The following is a 22,462-nucleotide window of genomic DNA, read 5'->3' on the forward strand; positions in this document are numbered from 1 at the left end:
TTAGGGCGCACAGCAGTTGGCAGATGGGCTATGTGTTCAGTGTAAGCACCAGTGTTCGAGTGCTGTACTTGGCAAAAGCACCAGTCGCCAGTGGCTATCTGAGGCTGAGCTAAACAGGGGATCAAGTAGATCAGCAGTCACATGCTGACCACTCCAAACAAATCAAATGGTACGCAAAGGTCAAACAAGCCAGAGACACATAGGGCGGGGGGAATCGATATATAGCCAGAGAGAGAGCCTAGAGAGAGAACGAGCGAGAGCAGAGAGACACATTTTAATCGATTGACAAATGTTCCTTGTCCAATTTACTCCCAACATGTTTGTTATTTTTAACGAACACTCGTACACTCACAGAAAAATCGTGCACACACACACGCGCACACACACACACGCACGCACGCACGCACGCACACACACACACACACACACACACACACACACACACACACACACACACACACACACACACACACACCAGATAGTAGTGGCTGCTCAGACCCTTTTACAATGCTAGCATGTGCACATACACACAAACTAGCATGCGTCTGGTATAGTTTGGCATATAGGCCGACATCTGACTACTAACGTCATGTCTTCCTTTAACCCCAACTCAGCTCTGATTCAATGTGACAAATGGGAAGGTGACGTCTGGAGACATGAATCACTGACTGTCTCACTCACTCAGACACACATCGGGACGCACGACAACGGGCTAACCAAATCATGTCAGAAAAATCAACAGCGGCCCCACCAGAACATTGAGGAATTCAGAACAGCTTAGAGACCCAAACAAACAATTACCCTTATTTCTGTATAATCTACTGGAGACACAAAGGCAGACAGACCGGAACTAGCATATAACAGCCACAAAGACACACGCACACACACAGAAACAAGCACAGAGAGCAAGAAGGGTAACAAGGCTAGAGTCAGGTAGCGACAGGAATTCAAATGACTCATATATGCACTATACAATCGCCCAGCAACGCGACCTTCAGCTGCGCTATGAATGTTCAGCCTTTCAGAAGCGTCCGCCTCTCTGAGAGGTCCCTTTACAACTTTTTTCTTCACACAATTACAGACATGGGCTAAAGAAAAATAATTGCTAGTCACAATGTCTGCAATTATGTAAAGGTTAAGTTTCTTTCGCCGATAAGTCACCATTTCAATGACCTCAAAGTTCTTATCCGTAACTACATGAAGCACGGCAAAAGCCCATAAGGGACCACATACACACAAAAACACACACTCACTCCTCCTTTTACATCTATGTTATGTGAGTGTTTGTGTGTGTATGTGTGCGCACTAGATACAATTCCAGACTTCCATTGGGCATTTCCGTGGTCAGATCTACCTGTTCAAACTTCTGCAGCACCTCTTGCAGGCCCAAGTTCAAGCCTATCATGTTGCAACACACGCTTCGGCCCCTCCCACGCCCAACGGCGATCACCACATCCCCTCCTCCGAGGGCTCGCCGGTCACAGGGCACCGGGGGGTCAGGGAGTGGGACGGCGGGGTCCTCCAGTGGTCCGGATCCTGACCCGGAGAGTCCAGCTCCGGGCTCGATCGCTCTGTTGATCCTCTGCACGTAGGCCGCAAGCCTCCTCGGTCAGTGGGACCTGCGGAGGGGAGCGGGGCGCCTGGAAGGGTTTGGGGCGCGACGGACGACAGCGATCCAGGTAATGATCCTCGGTAAGGCACCGTGCAGCCCTCAGAAAGCCCTTGGCAGCGCTGCTGCGGGTGCAAGCTGGTCTGTGCTCGCCTGATCCGGCCACATGACAGAAACATCCTCTTCAGACTCACGGCGGTAGTAGCGGCGGCAGCAGCAGCGCCGGCGGCAGAAGCGGTTGCCAGGGCGGAGAGGAGCCGTTAGCCCGTGGTCATGCCTCACAGCTGGGTCAGAGAAGGAGAGAGAGAGAGAGAGAGAGAGAGAGAGAGAGAGAGAGGGTGGCAGAGCCCAGGTGGTTGTGCTCCTGCAAGGCCAGCAACGAAGTCAGTGAGGCTGGGCGTGGAATCGCTGGGGTCTTGGGCGGAGGTCCGGCGAGGGAGATAACGGCTCCAGGTCCTTAGGGAGGACCGGTTGATGTAAACCGGTGGTGGGGCCAGAGGAAAAGCCTTTCCTCAGTGCACTCACTTCAGCCCCTATCTCTGTTGCGCACACACTTTAGTTCCCCCCCTCAGGGCATGAACGAGCTGCCTTAACTTTCGCCGTTATGGTCCAACTTTGGGTTCGAGAGCAAAACGCATTTGTTCTAAATTACTTATGAAAAGCAGAAATCCCAAGCCACGAACACTGACCCACTTCAGTTTAAGAGGTTGAACAGCATCGCAGGGCAAGCCACATGGCGAGTCCTCGCGCTCCTTGGAGGTAAAGCCGGCCCCACACAGCTCCGGGTGAGACAGAGCAGCTACAGTCTCTGGCCTTTCACTAACCTTACCGGCCCAGGCCCCACCCAAGGAACTCCTCGATCCAACCCCAGCCTCCTTCTCTCACACCCTCCTAATCGTCGCCACAACAGGGCCTTTGTGCACTTTGAAACCGGCCCGCCCTTCAGATGTTCTGGTTTGGGGTCCACGCTTCCAAACGAGTTCCCTGGAGGACTCTTCTTCTTCTTCTATGGTCTTGGGGGCTGCCTCAGGGCCTGTCAGGACCTCTGTGGGTCCCAAGGCCTCAGCTTCAGCTACTCCGTTCCACGAGGAGGTAAGAGAGAAAACGGAAGAGGTGAAAGTGTAATCGTCTTTCCTTCTCTTCCTCCGTCCCGCTGACTCGAAGGGACCTGGTTTCAGTGGCTCTTTTATCTATTTCTCCTCTTTCTTTCTCTCACGGGATCGGTGGGTCGCTACCGAGACCTCCGGGCTGGTGTCCTCTCCCTCTTCCCTCCTCCGCTGCTCTCCGCTCACTGGCTCCACTCGTTCACACAGCTGTTTATTATTTAATCAGAATCCACCCTTTGCAACCCCTCCAACCTGCCGGACCCCTCCACCTCCACCGCCCACCAGTGTCCCCCTTCCCTCTCTCTCTCGCTCTCCCTTCCTCTCCACCTCTCTCAGTCTTCCCTCACTCTCTAAACTATGTTGACACACACACACACACACACACACACTTCCTGCCGCCTTGAGAGAGAAAGAGGGAGGGTTGGGGGTTTAGGGGCAAGAGGTGGGAAGAGGAGGCGTGCGAACAAAAAAGCGCTTTCAACTACAGATTGGGGAGGGATGACATCGGGAATCGGTAAGGAGCCGATGTGGAAAGGGAGGAGTGAGAGGAGGTTAGAAGGATCACGCACTTGAAGAAGTGGCCTTCAGTGTGAAGGAAGCACAAAGCGGAAGCATTGAGCGTTTAAGAAGCTGTAGAACTGAAGCATTAACAGAGCTACAAACCCACCCCCACCACATACACCTGTGTGTGTGTGTGTGTGTGTGTGTGTGTGTGTGTGTGTGTGTGTGTGAGTGAGTGAGTGAGTGAGTGAGTGAGTGAGTGAGTGAGTGAGTGAGTAAGTGTTTGTGTGAGATGTGTAAGTGAGTGAGTTTGTTTGTGTGTGTGGGGTGTGTGAGTGAGTGGGTAAGGCACTGAGTGGGTGGGTGAGGCAGTGAGTAGGTGGGTTTGGGTGCATCTAGACATTGAACAGAAGGACAGACATGTGGTGTGCATCAAAGACCAGATTATTAGATGGCAGTCAAGGTAGGAGGGTGCGTGTGTGTGCGTGTGTGTGTGTGCCTGTGTGCGTTTGTGTGTGTGTATGTGTGGCAGTGCGGGGGATAACGTAATGTTGCATATTCATAAGCGGCGGGCTTTGAAGTGTGCTTAGCTAATTAAAATATTTACATACGCCGTTATGCAGCGCTTTTGATTCGCGCCAACACGGATATTTCGCTGTTTGAGTGCTCTTCAGCGCGGCACGTGAAAACATTTCAAGTAACTGGTGGAAATTAGCATGTTGCGAATGCGAGCGCACAACCACACTCTGAATGAGCTGCCTTAACATCGCCTGATGCCCCCTTTGAGGTTCCTTCCACGCCTTCCAGAGAAAAGACAGCTCCGGCTTGTGATGTGTTAAACTCAAATACCTCTCAACACACTGCCAGATGCTTGTTATTGTGAGGCAGGACACACACACACACACACACACACACACACACACACACACACACACACACAGCACAACAGAAAGTAAATTAGTAAGGAACCACAGAAGATTAGGACTATTATAGGGAAAGCATGAACGCAGCAGCCGCTGTCCCTGAGGCAGTGAGTGCCGGAGGGAGAGAGAGAGAAAGGACAACACATGAAGGATAAAGACTCATGAGACGCTGGACTCGGCAGAAAACAGAATGAGGGGGAAAAAGGCCTGGGGGGGGGGCATTTTGAACATAAAAATAGGAGTTTGAATAGTGATAGAATAGTGGTCGAACACTGAATAGAGTGAAACGGGAAACTAGGGAGCGATGTTAATAATTGTGCGGGGTTTGCTCGGGCTGAGGCAAATCTTTCCGTAACACCCAGGATTGGGGAAGGAATGAAAGAGAGACGGAGGGAAAGACAGACACAGAAGGACTGAGAGAGACAATATGGAGCCGAAACACTATCCGGCAACACACTGACTGAAGCACACAAACAGGAGGACAAAGGATTTCATTACACAAAAAGCAATATATAAATAAAGCTCCCTGAATTCACAATAAAGCCTGCTAAATACATCGATATGAGAAAGGGGCAAAGAAAACGAGAGTGCGAGATTCGAGCAGAGGATAACCAAACTCAACCAGGCTTCATGTTATCGTTTCTTATACTTTACGATAAACAACGTACAATGTTGTTCTACAGTAACAATAAAAAGAGGAACCTAGTTCTCTCTACGGTTATCGAGCTCATTTTATTTTGTTTGCAAGAACCTTTAGGGTAGCCTGTCCAAAAGTACACAAGTCAACAACTGAGGGCAGACAATGGGGCCAGTGTGATGAGAAAAGGCAACACTGCTCTCCTCAGCAGGTAAATATCATTGGGAGACAAGGCATACACACACAGACAAACTGACCTCATCTGCAGCACATTCTGTACCACAAGTGACAAACGGCAACACTCTCAGAAAGATTCCTCATCAACAATGAGGTCACTTCCTGTGGTCCAGGTTATCGCTGGCACACCTCTTCCTGTTTGTAGCGCCCTGCCCGAGAGATGTCAGCCCAGATCAGCGGCTTCATGTTTATACATGGTGTGTGTGTCTGTTTTTCTGTGTGTTTCTATGGGTGTGTGTGTCTGTCTGTCTGTTTTTCTGTGTGTGTGTGTGTGTGTTTGTGTGTTTTTCTGTGTGTGTGTGTGTGTGTGTATGTTTGTGTGTTTGTATGAGTGTGTTTGTGTGTGTGTGTGTATTTGTGTGTTTTTCTGTGTGTGTGTGCGTGTGTGTGTCTGTTTTTCTGTGTGTGTGTGTTTGTCTGTGTTTGTCTGTTATTGTCGGTGTGTGTGTGTGTGTGTTTGTTTATTTGTATGTGTGTGTGTGTGTGTGTGTGTGTGTGCGTCTGTTTTTCTACGTGTGTCTGTTTCTTTTTCTGCGTGTGTGTGTGTTTTTCTGTGTGTGTGTGTCTGCATGTGTTTTTTTGTGTGTGTGTGGAGTTTGGTCTTGATCTACTTACTTACATACACACATACACACTGCAAGAACACTGCAAATCTGTACGATCAGCCGTGGTGTGTGGAGCGTCGTGTTTCTCTGTGTTACAAGGCTACAGTAACCGGTAGCCTTGTAACACAAGGCTACCGGTTACTGTGCGTCCCTATTGGTTCAATTGCAATTTGCCGCTTGAACCAGAGCGCACACTGTAGGCTAATACAGTGCATTTGTTCAACAACAGCCGTTAACAAAGATACGCATGATCTGATGGGATGGAAGCACAATACTACAATAAACTACAATATAGCTACAGGTTGAACAGTCAGCAAGGCGGAGCAATGAAGAGGTATGCTCAGACAGGTGATAGAGAGCCTTGTCGAGAAAGGGGATTATTAGTGGTGGTTGCCTACACTAAAATACACCCGCCTGCACAAACAGACGCAAACGCGCGACGATTCAAAGAAGACGCATATGGCGTCCTCGAAAGCTAGGTGTACGGAGGAATTGCTAGGATGTGCCATCTGATAAGGTTGGCAGCCTGTGAATAATGTATTTAATCAAGCGGGGGTGGATACGAGATCACCACAGGGCTGCAGGAATTGGGAGCCGCTGCGGGAAAAATGTCTTGATGCGCTGCATAAAAAACAAAAACGTAAGGAGCCGGAGCCGCCGACTGCTCGACATGATGGGCTCCGTGATGTGATTGAGGGATCCGCATCAGCTCATTCAAGACGGAGCCGGTCAGGTCCAGGTAAAAAAAATAATAAAATGAGAGGCTGCAAAATATTGAGGTAAAGGTTGCAGCTAAAAAATAAAAAAGACAAGGCCAGTCAAAGTATGAGGTTGCGTGGGCTTGAGTGACTCTATACAATAATGTGCTAAAACAGGAGAACAGACACACACATAATCCCACAAACACACACACGTACAACCCAAAACCTTCAAACACACACATAAACACAACCCCACACTCTGGGACATACACACACGGACACACAAACAGACAGGTCAATAGCAGCGGCCTCTGTCCGCCATAATCAGCAAGCTTTGAGAAACTGACCAATCGCTCTCTTTAACAACATCCCCCGACAGCTGATCTAGAATGAGTGACACGCATGACGTTCTTGAAATAATTGGTGGGACGTGGGGTCAAAGGTTGAATGAAAAAAGAGGCAGATTGTGAACAACATCGCGTGCAACCACTCGATGATGGACCCTAGGTGACGACGAAAGCAGAGGAAGGATGTCCACGGGTAGACAGATCAACTGCTCAAAACGGGGAAGATTGGAATCGATCAGGGAATTGTTGCACTGTTGGTTCCAGTAATGACCCATTGATCATAGTGGACCCTTTGTAGTCTGTAAGCCGCTTAGGAGATAACCATAAGAAAATCAGTGTGTGTGTCTATGTGTCGGTGTTTGTTTCTGTGTGTGTGTGTATATGTGTGTCTGTGTCTGTGTGTGTCTCTGTGACTGTGTGAGTGTGCACGCTAGACGATGATATGCCTTCGTCTAATCTAGCGTTTAAAGCCGAAAACGTGCCACCCCCCCCCAGAGTGGGGGGCTGTCTTCTTTCCACTTCACTACGTCCTTCTGAAACGCCCCGCTTCAAGTGCTCTGCCTCCGGGGGGTGGGCAAGGCTAATCTCACAAAGCGCAGTGGGGGGTCCGACGCTCTGTCGGAGAGACGCTACGACAGACCCCTCGTGACGCCCGTGATAGAAAGGGCGGGAGCCTGCGGGACCAATTAGCATCATGCAAACACAAACTGGCACCACCGCTTACAAATAACGACGTTGGCAGTAGCGGAAAGGGGGCTGAAGTCAGGAATTGAAATGTCGGTCCGGTAGAATGACTAAGCTGATGTCACAAAGTAAAAATTTTAAAAGACCTAAAGTACAGTAAAAAGTTATGTCCCCATCAGTTTTTGCCCGTGTATGATGCAAGCGTGCAAATGTGCACACGCACACACACACACAGAAACACACACACACACACGCATTCTCACCCCGGAGCATGCCATTTTGGCCCGTCATTTTTAAAGAATATGGTGCGAGTCTAGCCTTGGCCCGGAGCGCGTGGTTACAGACACAATCTGGGGCTGGGATAAACGAGCGGATGGAGGCAGTGAAAGACAAATTAGAACATGCTTAGAGGGATTGAACAGAGTAGTGAAGAGGAGAGGAGAGCGCAGGACGAGGCAAGAGGCACGGGGGATGGAGCACAACGGGTCACTGGCGTGAAGAAACGGCAGAAGAGTGGAAGAGATGGCCTTGTGTGCAGCGGAACATTCTTGCTTCCTTTAGAAAAGAAACCCAAAAAGAGGAATTTGGGTCGTTATCAAAATGGTCAGCCATTATGGGTCCGATGATGTTTTGAGTAAAAATTGGAATAATAGATAAAGGGGTAGCTCCTAATAGTTGAAAATTGGAATTGCTATTCCCACCTCTTGAGGAAACATTCCATGAGGGGTTTCTAAATCCCCACCTTTGAAAGAGGTTTCATTAGGCGGCAGGTTGACGCTGATGTTTTGAAGGATTAAAAGAAAAAATATATGTTAACTCGTGTTATCGCCATATTATAACCATCGTACACGTGACCCTTCCTGACACGGGCATCATCTTCACCATTTGAGTCTCTGTAACACTGAATTCTAAACCGTAAACAAAGGAAGTAGGCATTTATTGCTCCAAAAAACATTTTTGAACAAATAGCTCCACTACATTCTCGACCATGTTACGCAAATTGGAAACTAGTTACCTTCAGGTAACAAAGACCGCCGGAAAATGTTTGATAACCAAAAATCTTGACCCAGCTGAAAAGGAACCGAAATTGACCCACTCCTCTCAGGATTTCATAATAGCTTTTCACCGCAGCCAAGGGCTTGCGGTTAACGTATCTCTCTCCTGTGCCTTCACAGAGAGGCAGCCTGACGGGGCACACACTGTTCCAATGGCAAAGCTGCTTTCGCCGTGGCTTCTCCGATTCCACTGAACATGCTGAACAGGCAGGCAGCCAGAGATCTACATCCCAGCAAGCAGAACACATTACTCACCGCAGTCATACCTTAAGACACCAATATAAAACAGCTGAATTAATAGGCCTGCAGCCGGAATACATTACAGATGATCGTTCACCAGCAGCAGATTCATAGGGGCTGTGATGGACATGTTGTTTGTATCCACAAAGATGCCATTTTCCAAACATGAGATCAAATGCTTGGAGAGGGGGCAGATGGGGTACCTGTCCCACAACTACTGGGACAGCACTCTTTATACTGTTAAGCCAGCCAGAAACTCCAGGAATTAGGCCAAATTTTGAGCTGATTTGACAGTCGCTAACTATTATCCAAATTGGGTTGATTTGAAGGCTAATCGGTTGCCGTGTGACTTGCGGAGTAAGGGGGGTTACGATGCCAAAGCGAGCTACGATGAAGCAATCAGACGCCTGGATGGGTTTTTGACAGGACAGAAATTGTAACGGGCTACCTCGCAGTATTAGAAATCTCCTACATTTTCCTGGAAAGAACCGAGCGAGTGTACCATTGACTGAGTTCACCTTCACATGACTAATAAAAGTGAAACTGAACTTGAAATTAACCTTATTGGATATTGTGACGCATAAGGTCCTGCCTGAGGCTTGTCATACTGAGTGTGACCCCACACCGTGGCTTGTCAATCATACTGTACGGTGTAAGGTTTGAGATCATAGGCTTTGGCCGAGCGGAGCGAACGGTTGCAACGTACACGTTAACTTGAATGGTAGGGTGCCGGCCTGGCTTACGGTGGAGGGTATTAGACAGATACAGCTGAATGGTGCGTTGTTCGACCTCCAGCATTACACAACCGAGAGGCCTCAGTGCTTCTGTACGTGAAATACAAAAACCTTTTGCAACGGTTATTGTACATTGACTGTTATTTTAGTTAACCCCAAGGTTGGCTTTGTTTATAAATCTCCATGGATATTTGAGAACAAAGTGCGTTACGACAAGGGTTGGTCATGAATTAAGGAGAAGGTCAGCTTTCCGAAAAGAAACATAATTGCTTTCCAAACATAATGGAAAGGGCCGTATGTCCATGAAGTAAATCCTAAGAGGTTAAACAGGAGGTCATGCTAAAGTAATGAAGAGCAGGTTCACTGTAATATTTAAGATTTTGCAGCATGTTTATCTTCCATAATGACTAATGACTTATTCGTGCACCCCAATGAATGTTAAATAAGGGCACAAGTGAGTCACTGGAGGGTGTAGATGGCTAATTAAAGAGAGAGAAATAAATAACGTTCCTGATACTTCAGTGGCATGTTTATCCAATTCATAAATCACACCTGTGTTGGGTGGTGAACCCTGTGCCATATGGCACGAAGAAGAACAAACAAAACAAGGACTAGTCTTTTTTCTTTCGCAAACACCTGGCAATCCAGACAGGGCATCCGGGAGCTTAAACACCAACTGCCGTTGCCAAAAAGGTGCGGATATGCACACCAGATTAGAGAGAGGCGGTGACATTGACTTAGTCCGTGGGTGTCCGTGCACGTGCCACGAATGTATGACAGATTTAATGTTTGCCGGCTCAACAGTGTCGTTTTTTTTGGTGTCTTAACAAATGAAGAGAAAGGACTAAAACAAATCATGGTCGCTTTCCTAAATCGCTCCTGTTCGCTGCTCCACATCCTACTCTGTCCCCCCCCCGATAATCGACCCTGTTCCTCATTCTATCACTACTCAACGAGCTTCAATGTCGTCCTCCTCCCCTTGTTTCTCTATTGCCCAAGGAGAATGACGTGATCGGAAAGAGCTACAGGTTGCCCTCCCTCTGACCCCCCCCCCCCATCTCCATAACAACGATCTGATGGAGCAACATATAACTTCCTGGTTTGTTTACAGCAGCGGGGGGCTGTCTGGGCCCTTGCAGAGGCACCATGGTCTCCACTCCTCAGGCAGCCACAGCTTTTCCTCAATCTGCCGGCTGCCTTGTTGCTTGTCTCCATCCGTCTGTTTCTCCCGCTACCGTTGGCCAACATTTTAAATCCCGCTGCCTAGACACAATGTTCACTGACTGCCTGATTGTCATCTTGGCGTTTGCATGCAGTGAAGCGAGAACTGATTGGAAGACAAGGGCCTCTGTTTTTTTTTTCCCAAAGAAAGGCTTAAGAATGGATCTAAGAAAGGCTTCAATTACAAAGTGATCACGGCGTGTATCTTGAAGCCAGGCACGACGCACTATGCAGATTGCAGATATTTTTTTCAGGATTTTCATCAAGAAGTATGATAGCTATTGTTCCCCCTCGTAGCTTAGCGTAGACTCAAAAATGGCATTTCTTCCATCAGCTCTTACGGTTCTTAATCTCTAAAGTTGCATGACTCCCATTCCCTCAGAAGAACGATGAAAAAAATATCGCTTGGATTAAACTTCTGTACTTTGAATTTATGGTTTTCGTTCTTTCATTTTGAGATACATTCTGGGGGGTGGCTGAGCTATTTGTGTTAGTGTCACTGGCTTGTACATTTTCCATTTATCTGATCTAAAATCTTGGAAATACATAATCACCAAGTGCGTAAATATTTACCATCTACAAAATCCCCTGCTTTCAACACGGGTCCAATCAAACTGTTGCAGATTTTTAGGGTGTGCACAGCGTGTTTCCAAACACACATATTTACATAAGTGCTGACACCATTCTGGACGTTTGCCTGACTAACTGAACCGATTTAACCTCCTGCCTGACATAACAACGCTCAACGGCGCATGGTGATGATGTGTGACGTGCTTGGTCCAAAAGCGGAGCACAGCTGGAACAGAGCTCACTAGATGTACTGAGTGTTAGGCAGTGTGATGTGCGTAGCTTGTGTGGCAAGGCACAGCTCACCACATTTAGCGGCACGTCAGCAGAGTTCATAAAAAGAAAGTAAGCAAGTAAGTGATATCTATTACTTTAAATAACGGTGAAATAGCTTCCCACTTTAGCATTCCCGTTTTATCCAATCAGGAGAGAGAACTCCACAAACTGACGGAACACGCAACTGACTCTGCGTGTTCGCGGGCAGGCAGCAGGATGTCACTGTCGAGGGACAAAGGCGAAACCGGCAAAGCTACGGTATAAAAGGCTCCCCGGAATAACTAAACAACCCCAAAAAAACATTGAAGAAAAGAGAAGTAAGAAGGCTGCCAGGAAATAGTCTTGCAAGACCCGGATTTATATCAGTGTGGCCTTTGATTGGTGGAAAAACTTATGGTGATGTGGGGTGGAGAGGGGAGAGCCAACTAAAAAGAACAAGAAGTTAGCCAAAAGACAACATCGCTGGCAGCACATTTAGGTTATATGACTAATTATGAGTCACACAGGCTTGGGGAACTCGTGTGCAACAACACAAACCCTATTTTGCAAGAAAGCATTGATGCACACTTAATGGCAAGATTCATCTTTCCTTTTCTATGGCAAGTAAAAATGATATGGATTCTGGGCAAGCCTGTAGTAAAACAAAGCAACCCATGTGTCTCCGTATCGGCCTAGTGGGGCACTCAGCACACTCCTCTCCCTATGTGGAAACAGGGTCAACCAGCATCAACCTACAGTCCTCTCCTCCATCTCCACACATGGAGGAGAGAGGACCAGATATGGCCTTTGAACTCGCCGTAAGTACTGCTCAGCACCGCCGACTTAAATTAGCCCCAAACGGAGATCTGGAGACCGGGATGAGAGAGGTGAAGATCAGAGAGAGGGAGCGAGAGAGGAGAGAGCGGGAGCGGATATGAAAAAAAGCAGAGTTTGCAGGTTTATCTTGCCTCTCGACGTGAGAGCCAAACTTGCACCACAAGCCATTTTTCTTAGTGATGGAGGCCGACCTGCCATCCGTTGACACAAAACACGAGCGTGCTTCAGACTTCAGAGGGATGCAAAACTCAATGAGGGTAATTAAAGGGAACAGGGACGAGAGCACGGGGACAAAAACTTGAGAAAGAAATGCAGGGAAATGGAATGTTCTGGTTTGAGGGCCTGCATGTGCATGGGCATGTGTGCGCGCGCGCACGTGTGTGCTACTTTAACCCAGCACCGAGGGTTATCGGCACCACCATAAGGCGGTTAATGAACATACGACAGCTGTTTCCAACGTGCAGCAAAAGGAAGGAGGCGGAGGACGACTACGCGTGGGAGGATGAAGCGGTGCATGGAAGGAAAAAAACCAGATAAGAACGGTCGAAGGGGATAAATAAAAGAGTTAGCAGTTACCGTCTGGCGCATCTGGACCTCTGTGGATCCTGCCACGGCCCACTGCCTCTAATGGAGATGAAAGGCGCTAGGTAGGGGAGGTCCGGTGTCAAATACATATAGCGGGTCCCCAGGGGCCTGGCCTAGTCCGTCTGCTCCGCACCAACAAATACCAACACCGTGTCTGTGTATCTCCTTGCGTGTTTGTTTGCGTTCTGTCTGTGTCTGTCTGCATGTCTGTCTGTGTCTGTCTATTTGTGTATGTGTGTGTGTGTGCGAATTTTTGTGTGTGTGTGTGTGTCTGCGTGCGTGTGTGTGTGTCTGTGTGTGTGTGGACGTGTCTGCGTGTGTTTGTCTGTGTGTTGTTCAGTCTGTCTGCCTGAACACTGAGCAAAACATACATTATATAAAACGTGAATCACATGTCACACAGCGTGTTCTGCCTCGATTGTTTTGTTTTCTCTTGATCACTGCTTTCCTGCACAGCCTGTCGCGTGTCATATACTGTTGTGCATAATGCGATGGATGCCATATTATGTGCAGCGGGAGGCCCAGGCACTTAATTAGACACCTTAGTTCCTCTCATACAGGGAGCCATGTTGTGGAAGTAAGTGTGCCACAAAGTCTGGGGAACAAAGTCTGGGGGAAGTGGGAGGAGGAGGAGGAGGAGGAGGAGGAGGAGGAGGAGGAGGAGGAGGAGGATGTGCTGGGCCAGGTGAGAAGTGTTCCTCATCAGCCCTTGTGACTCCCGAGGGGAATAGAGACTTGACGTCACTGGATAAGCAGATGGCTGGAGAACGGGGCCTGAGCTCCCTAAGAGAGCTAGGTAACGTAGGGGTCAGCCTGGGCAGCTGAAACCGGCCATCCTCACAACCACAAAAATTAAAAGAGTTGGATTGATAGTGCTCCATGTTCATTTCAATGTTTTATCTCGCCTACTGTAATACGTGCCAGTGGTGTTGAAGTGGATCCAAACACCGGTCCTTGGGCAAAATGTCATATATTTACCAAACGACTTAAGTTTACTTTAGTTTTATATTGAAATAGGACGAATCAAATATACAAACAGCAATTTCGGGGTTCTCAATGTCTCAGAAGCTTGATACAATACAACAGACCAATTCACAAGCAAGCAATATCAAGGCATTTTGTTCTATCAATGTATGAATGCACCATTACCGGCCAGTCGAGTACCTTAGAGTTGTTTCACGGTGGTATACAAGCACAGTACGCACACTCTAAACACTCCCTGTGTCAGCATCCGGTGTTATAATGTGTACTACACACATTGCCTACTTGACCAAGTAAGCACAAAGCCACTGAACCTTGTGTTTAAGCCTACCACGAACAGTGGCAGCAGAAGCAGATCTGGAACGGTTTCCATTGCTGGGGTCATATTTACATTTACATTTCACCTCGTGTCACTTTTCCCACTAAGTTCTCCCTCTGCTTTATTCATTCGACATCCCTCCCTCCATCCTTCACTCTTGATTAAGCCTGGCTTTTCACATCCATCAGGCTGACTTTACACACGTTCCCTTGCCCTCTCATTTATATGCTCCATTAGCCGAACACATCACGGTGAATACTCTCATTCATGTCCCAAATAGGTCAGTCAGACGCGACTGTGTTGCCTCAAACGAAGCAGATCTGACATGACTGGTCGAGGCTTCTGTTATAAATGGAGATCTGTATTCCGCCCCAAAATACATAGCTGTTGTACAATCAGCGCTCATTTTGGATGGACACCATTGAAGGTCGGGCTTGATGTGGAGCACTACAAATTAAACACAGCAAAAATACAGAGTGAAAGCGATTTACTGACACGCGCATGCAACCACACAGACGCACTTGCAAAAGGCCTTCTTTTACAGCCTTTGAGCACTCTCTTTGATCTCGCAACTTGATGAGGAAACACACATTCGGGCCTTAATTAGAGGGGACTAAAGCGATTTATGAAACGCACAGTTCTGAAGCAAAGTATGTGTATATATTGGTTAGCCGTGCACTGCAGTGAAAGCGCTCTCCCCTCAAAAGAAATACTAGAATAGATTCAGATGGACTAAACTTAGTCATAAGCATTGGCTCACATCGTTATTTGTGGAGTGGACGGGAGTGGACAGGAAGTACTATTAATAAATTAATAGCTGTGACGGCAAACATTTAAATGAATTAATTATGCATCAACAGCACATTGTTGTCTGTATACAGAGATGCACATTGCTGTACAAACGGGTACAGCAATGTGCATCTGGGTTGTTCCCAGAATGTATTCCTATCATGAAATAAGGAAAGTATTTTTCTTGTCAGCATAAAGACTATTTCACGCTTGATTTGAATGGAGGATTGGTCTGCGTTAGTTGTCGGTCTGTCATCAATTTTACGCTTAGGACGTACAAATCATTTTTTTGTCATCGTTACTTAACAACACAGCAGCTTTAGAAGTATTGTATTGTATTGTTCCACCAGCTTTGGATTTGGTGAAGAGCGACAGGCAAGTCAAATAAGAGGGAAGAGGCTTTGTCAAAGTACAAAAATGTGATGTGACACACCACTAGTACATTGATGAAAAGTATGTTAGCGACCACATAAGAAAAAAGCTACAAAATGCTTTTGGCCGGATAGCTTATAAATGCTGGCAAAAAATAAATAAATACAATGCATTCAAACATTACAATTTTCAGTGCAAATTGACGAGGAAAGTAACGTCATGAAACAATGATTTATGCTCCCCATAAGAAAAGGTGTGAATCATGAAAATGTCAAACATGGTAAGTACTACCTACCATAAATCATATATATAATCACCCACTGTGCCTTTACTGACCATACCCAACGTGGTATAAATGCCTGAGCTGACCTCCCTGCAACATGTTTCATCCACTCAGCCATGATAGGCTTCAAGTGATGTCTTCAGATACGTCCCCCCTAATCTGTGAACATACCCCGGTTGCCACGGTGATAAGAACCCTCGTCGGCCATCTTGCATACATCCACCGATACATTTTACATTTAGGGCATTTAGCAGACGCTTTTATCCAAAGCGGCTTACATCGGTTAATACACACATTGACACACCGAGGGCAAGGCGACAGCCAGCTCGTCAGGAGCAGTTAGGGTTAAATGTCTTGCAAGACATTTAACCCTATCAACAAGACAGGGTTAAATGTCTTGTTGATGTGTCCCTGACACATCAACACTCGCTAGGAGCAGCTGCGGATCGAACTAGCAACCTTTCGGTTACAAGACAACTGCTCTACCTCCTGAGCTAAGCCAATCCCTGATACAATGCAAAGAATAGACGGATGGGGAATGTATTTATAATGAATGAAAAGGCAGATTTCCTCTATTAATACAGATGGAGCTGCGGAGCTACCACTGCCTCTCTAATTGAACTCAGTATGTGGCAGAGATCCCAGCTCCCCCCCCCCTGCCCCCTCGTATGCAGAAATATTCAAGTAATAGGAAGCCTTTGAAGAAGCCGGGACATCACAGTGACGGCTGTTCACCCCTGCAAATCCACCCAAAGGCTTTTTTTTTCTTCCTGATGTATATTTGCATAAAAGGCTGTGACCGTAGAAGCTGTAAGCTCTAAACAACATTATCACATCGAACATAACAAGATAACAAGCAAAATGTTATGTCCAACCCATTTGCTGTTATTGCTCTTCCTGTTCACAGCCCTGCTTTGGATTCAACCAGCGCATCCATTCAAACTCAAGGAATAATCGCCTGCGTTCCTTATTTACAAAATTTTCCTCACAGCTCTGTGTTTCAGGTTCACCGTCTCTTCAAATGCCCTTTTCCTTATGTCTCAGATTCTCCTGTTCTCCGTGCCCCCGGAACGTCTAACTGGGACGGCGACGACGGGACGTGACTGACCCAATATCAGACTCTGTTAGTCCAATTAACCCTGACCAGCAGAGCCCTGATGGGGTAATTGGCTAGACTTTGATCTATAAATGAGGGAGCACATGGCTTTCGGCACAAACATGCACGCCCACACACACACACACACACATGCACGCGTAAATTGAGAATGATTCCATTTCACCAACACCTTACAGCGCACCTTGCATTACCTAACATCATACCTCTTTGAAGAATAACACCCCCCCACCCCCAAACAAACAAACACACCCACCCGCCCTCACAAACAAGCAAAAACAATTGGCCGTTCTCTGTCATTCTCCGGCGCTTTACATTAAACCTCATACCTGTTTTGAAGTATATTACTGTGTCCCCAACACACACACACCCACACACAGGCAGGTTGTTGTTTTTTTCTTAACTTTCACATCCCAGCTCGGCTCGGAGCAGCCTGGGCAACACAAGCGTCACTGTGTGCCCTGAGAGCAGCGCCACAGACAGGGGGCCCATTAGGAAGCAGCCTCTCTACCGCTCCCTCATGAGAGAGTGGGGCTGGATCGAAGCACCAAAGTGTAGCTTCTAAAAGCTTTCTGGCGAGGACCGGCATTGGGATGAGGAGAAGGTGGGGGCCGTGGGTGGGGGGGCTTGTGTCTTCTCCGTTGTTTACTGCAGACACTTCCTCCCTACCTTCTGCGTTTGTAGTTGCACGGTGGGCCAGGCCTAACGAGGCCTTGGGAGTAAACAGGCCAGTCCCTTCTGAAAGCTGGGGCGACGTTTCAGTGCAACAGCCCTGACAGGCCGCCTCGATATTTCGGAGATCTATATAGTTCCTCCGTTTGTTTGGGTGGTTGCTGTTGTTTTCTTCAACCTTACATTTCACCGACCTATGCCTGTAGGGCAGAACGGAGGGTTTGTGGGGTGGTTTCCTCCAGGTAATGCAAGGAGAGTGAAGGATGACAGAACTAACTGAGCGTAGCTCTGTAACTTACTATGCGAGAGGTAAACAGAATCATAACAAGGGGAGACATGTGGATGTCTCCCTCCATTCCACCTTTGCTGTAAATATTAATGTGGAGACTGGCAGCCTGGCGATGGACATTAAATGGCTAAGCCTTGATTTACACACACACACACACACAAACCCAGACGTCACTAGCGATCTCACACACACACACACACACACATAATGTTGTTGATAACAGCACCGGACCCACATCTGGGTGGGACAGCAGTGCAACGCGCGGCCAAACTGCCATCACATTGCGCAACATCTGTGCGAGACCAGCACACACACACACACACACACACACACACACACACACACACACACACACACACACACACACACACACACACACACACACACACACACACACACACACGGTCTGGCTGATGCTTAACACCAAACATGGAGACTGATTAAAGCCAGAATCCGGGCGGGGTTGTTGTTGTTGACAGTTGCCGTTGTGACAGGAAGGTGGCAATGAGAGGAGCCCCTGTTCACCTTGTCTGCTATTTCATTTCTAGATTTATTGCTGTGATTTCTGTGCGTGCCATCTGAATCACTGTCTTTATAAATGGTTATACAACTTTTAATTTCACCTCTGTGATAACACAGATCATTAGAGAATACGGGAACACTTGAAGTGCAAAAACGGCGAGTCATATCCCCAGAACATTATGGTTTCTTAACGCATCCCCCCCTCCCCAGGCGATCCCACAAGCCGTCGCTGAAGAAGGTTAGCCAGTCAAAAACAGATGACCGCATCAGTCTTCTGCGTTATTGAGGAACAAAAAACTCCTGCCCCGCCCCCCAAATCAATTCATGCAATCCCTTATGGATAAGACAGTGACAAGAGGTACACGGGGAGAATAGGAAGAAACAAACACCATGGAGACTGCGGGAGAGAGGGAGACGGAGAATGGGGTGAGGGAGAAGGGAGGGGGGGGGGGGGGAGATAGAGGAAGCGAGAGAGTGAAAGTGAGCGAAAGAGAGAGAGAGCAATAAGGAGAGCGTGAAAGAGAGCGAGAGCGACAGAGCGAGGAATAGCGAGGAAAAAGGAAAGCAAGGAACAAAGGGCCAGACGAAAGGGGTCAGGTTTAACAAAGATAATAGATTTGGGAAGGGAGTCCGTCAGCATGGGCAGTAGGCCAGCACCGCTTTAGCGTAGAAATAAGAGTGTTATCTGCAACAGGAGCAGTCAGCTTGGGGCTACACTGCCACAATAATTAAAAACAAAATAGATTAGCATTGCTACCAAGGTGTGCATGATCCTTGTGGGTTTTATGATAGGAAAGGGGGTAAACACACACACACACACACACACACACACACACACACACATACACGCCCCTCTGGGAATCTATCAAAGCCTTAGCGGCTATCAAACACAGGCTTTCATGTACACTAAGAGATATCACAGTCAGGCAGAAGTTGTTCTTCCATCCAGTATCTGTCAAGTGCGGTACATTTACAGGGAACTTAAATATATCTCGGTGCACCATTGCCAGGAAAGCGGTCTGAAGTGATAACATTCTGGGCTATACGTCATCTCGGATAAAGACACTTTACGAACACCACTGAAAGGAGCTGTGTTCCGGGCTTCAGCAGGAGACGGAGCTCCCTCCGAACCAGGATGAGTGTGTCTGGCATACACAAAATACATTCGGTGGACGAATTATGAAAACACTAATGAAATGACATTTGTGGGGACAAATAAAATGCCAAACGCATGACTAAGCATTTCCTAATGTTCCGCCGGTGATTTTTTCCAGCTCGTCTCTACGGAGCGTGGGTAAACACCCAATTAAGACGGGAAGGAAACGTGTGCAGGTACAAATGGAGAAGAAATACGAAAATGAGAGCGCAAAATAACCCAATCCTAGCGAGGCAATTAGGCAGTTTATGTCCAGAAGAGAATGGCTGGTTGAGGGAATGAGGCACATCATGGCACAGAACTGCTTAATCATTGTAAAAGGGAAGACAGAGCTTACAAACGCCAGTCGGGATGTAAGGCAGGCAGATCAATAGACCATATTCGCTGCTAGAGATAGAGAAGGAGGAGGAGGAATACTAGAGAAGCACAGCTATAAGGGAAGTTGAAGAGAGAGGAAGACCAGTGCTAGAGAGGGCTGGCATCACGCCCTTAACCTGAAAGCGGTTTTCTATGCCTCTGCTCAAGGGCACTTCAGCAGAGCGCCTGTACGTCCACCTCCAGAGATTTGAACCGGTGTCCTTGACCTCATTGACATCCATCCGCAGACTGCCTACAAGGCAGCAGACACTCACAGACACCTGACTCTCACAACCTTGACGCAACGCCACATTGACCTCTGATGACCTAGCAACAGACAGATGGCGGGAAAAAGAACATCATTCGAATAATAATCATCATCATAATAATAATAATCTCCACTAAAGGCTGCCAGAGCCACCGAGCAAGACCCGAAAGAAACAGCCTGTGGCGATCTTTCCCCCACTAACGTTGACATCTGACCCACCCCTTCTGCGCTCGCCGTCCAGAGCTAGCTTGCACTCACTTCCTGTGAGCGGTTCGGACCCGCGCTGGCCGGGCCTAGCATCTCCCCACGCTCTGTCGGGGGGACAAAACACACAAATCTGCGTTTAGGGAGCCGTCCGACCAGAAGCACAATTGATCCTCGAGCCGGCGGGACGGCGACGAGGAGGCGGTTGAGGCGTTAGGGGCGGGGGAACATGGCGGATCGGCGCCAGAGTGCGTCACGCGCTAGCCACGCTACGTTTAGCCGCCGACAGCTGCGGGCTGGTTTTCCCCGTCTTTTTCCCTTTAATAAGGCCGAGGTGATTGGGATCGCCGGAGCCCAGTCTCATTAATTTTTATCAAACGATGAACCCAGCGTACACATTTTATGATTTGATCACGAGAAGCGCGTGCCCAGCGCTCTAGACCGTCACCTCCGGGGCTGTGTGAGTTTTTACCCATTGCGCACACACACTCGCGCCCGAGTGAGCGAGGAGCGCAATGAAAGTGTTTTTGATGAAAGAATGTTCCGGGCTGCAAGCTGTTTGGTGCCTAATGAGCCGCCCGTGGGCACGTGGAGGAAAGGGTCATTAGGAAGATTTCGGAAAGGACGAGGCCACCAGCACTGGAGAGGACCGCTGCAGTGCAGACGACTTGATTATCATATTCTGAGCCGGTTAAACCGCTGCTCGGGATACTTTAATGACTGGAAGTCAGAATGGCGCTCCCGCCCACCTCCCCACACACACACGTCTTGACTCAACCTCTCAAAATGTACAAAGTTTTCCCGGCCTCCTGTTCATCACAAAAAGGAAAGGAAAACTATGTTAATTTAACAGGCAGCATTCTTTTTAGATTGGATAACATCCCTCATAGCCTTAATCTGTGAGCTAATGTTTAACTTGCTCTGGCAGATGGTCTGGCCCCCCTGATATTGGGCGGGTTTAATACGATGACTAGATAAACAAGATGGCTACCGCTGGAACCAAGCTTTGGTCTACAAAGATATGTTTGCCTTACTTCGAATAGGATTTGGTAAAAGTTGAATTTCACCAACGGAGCTCTCAGCGCTATGTCACAGGTTTCATTGCTCCAACTGCGTCCAGAGGCATTTAGTCTTGATTACGCCCCCTAGGAAATCAAAAATGAAAAGACTAATACGCATTTTCCAGTTGGTCTGGCGATTTCCGGCTTCCTCCTTCTAGAACCGCCCCTGCCCCGTCCTCAAACACTGCCCCGTCCTCCACCCCAGCTCTATTCCTCTCCCCTGCGCCCTCCGCCCCCTGGTGTAGATACACATTATGGATGCAACTTATTCAATTTGCCCATATATATTTATGGATTAACTTCTGCTGTACTACATTTCCCATTTGGCCCCTCACAATCGCCTGGGCCATTCTGGAACCAGGATCCCATTTAATTTTACAATTTCCCATGCCTGTCCGAGGGCATGGTGGGCGGAGAGAAATGCCGTCAACATTGCCCTGTTAATATAGGGCAGTGGAGCCCTGGGAGACCGCATGGCGCAACGCAATCCTGTATAAATCCACTTTACAACAGTGGTAGACACAGCGCCCAGGCACAGGCGGCTGGGAGAGAAATGGGTTGAGGGAGGAAGGAGTACCGAACTCCGATCGTGGTGCCTTGTTCCCTGGTGACCTTCTGCCACGGGATATAAAGTATAACCCCAATCGCAATCGGCTCAGAAGCCCCAGAGGCGGCCCGGTGGCATGTGGGCCGACTGATGACGTACATTAAGACTTTCTCCTTGTTCCCCCCCGTCTCAGACTCCCTCCATCTCTCCCTCGATGCTGCATTGATGTACCGGTCTCCTGTTGCACGGAGCGGTGGGTCGACTTCAACGTGATAACAAGAAAAGTACAGACTCGCACACAGAGAGAACGCACACCAAGAGCCCACCGCCATGACAGACACAAATAGACACGGCTGGCTGCATAGAGGTGTACGAGTTCAGCCCCGTCTCATCTCAAAGGATTTGATCTGGCTGAAAGGAATCGTTATGGGGGCGTGCATAGCCTAGTGGATATTGTGTTTTGCCTACCAAGTGAAGGCACAGGGTTCAATCCCTGATTACCGCAGCCCAACCGGAAGGCATCCTTGGGCAAGATGCCCGAACCCTTACCCACCCTTGCTCATCAATGGATTTGTCCTCGCTGCAAGTCACTTTGGATAAGAGCATCTGCAAAATGACTAATCCATAAAGAAATAAACAGCAGAGAGTCAAACAAAGATTCAAGAGTCTGTGTTTTTTTTTTTT

General features: G+C 48.0%; 1 protein-coding gene across 7 annotated transcripts in view; it reads right to left on the reverse strand.

The window, feature by feature from the left end:
- Positions 1-22,462, reverse strand: part of utrn (utrophin) — a 181,373-nt gene that overhangs the window by 73,233 nt on the left and 85,678 nt on the right. The window contains exon 1 of one of the 7 annotated variants that reach the window (XM_079753666.1): positions 1,355-2,924. The exons of the other annotated variants lie outside the window; for them this stretch is intronic. Within the exon in view, the coding sequence (XP_079609792.1) occupies positions 1,355-1,405 (51 nt within the window). The 5' untranslated portion in view covers positions 1,406-2,924. Of the gene's footprint in view, positions 1-1,354; positions 2,925-22,462 lie in introns of those variants that run through there. 7 annotated transcript variants of the gene reach the window in all.

The sequence above is a fragment of the Pollachius pollachius genome (assembly GCF_949987615.1).
Source record: "Pollachius pollachius genome assembly, chromosome: 16".
NCBI lineage: Eukaryota > Metazoa > Chordata > Actinopteri > Gadiformes > Gadidae > Pollachius > Pollachius pollachius.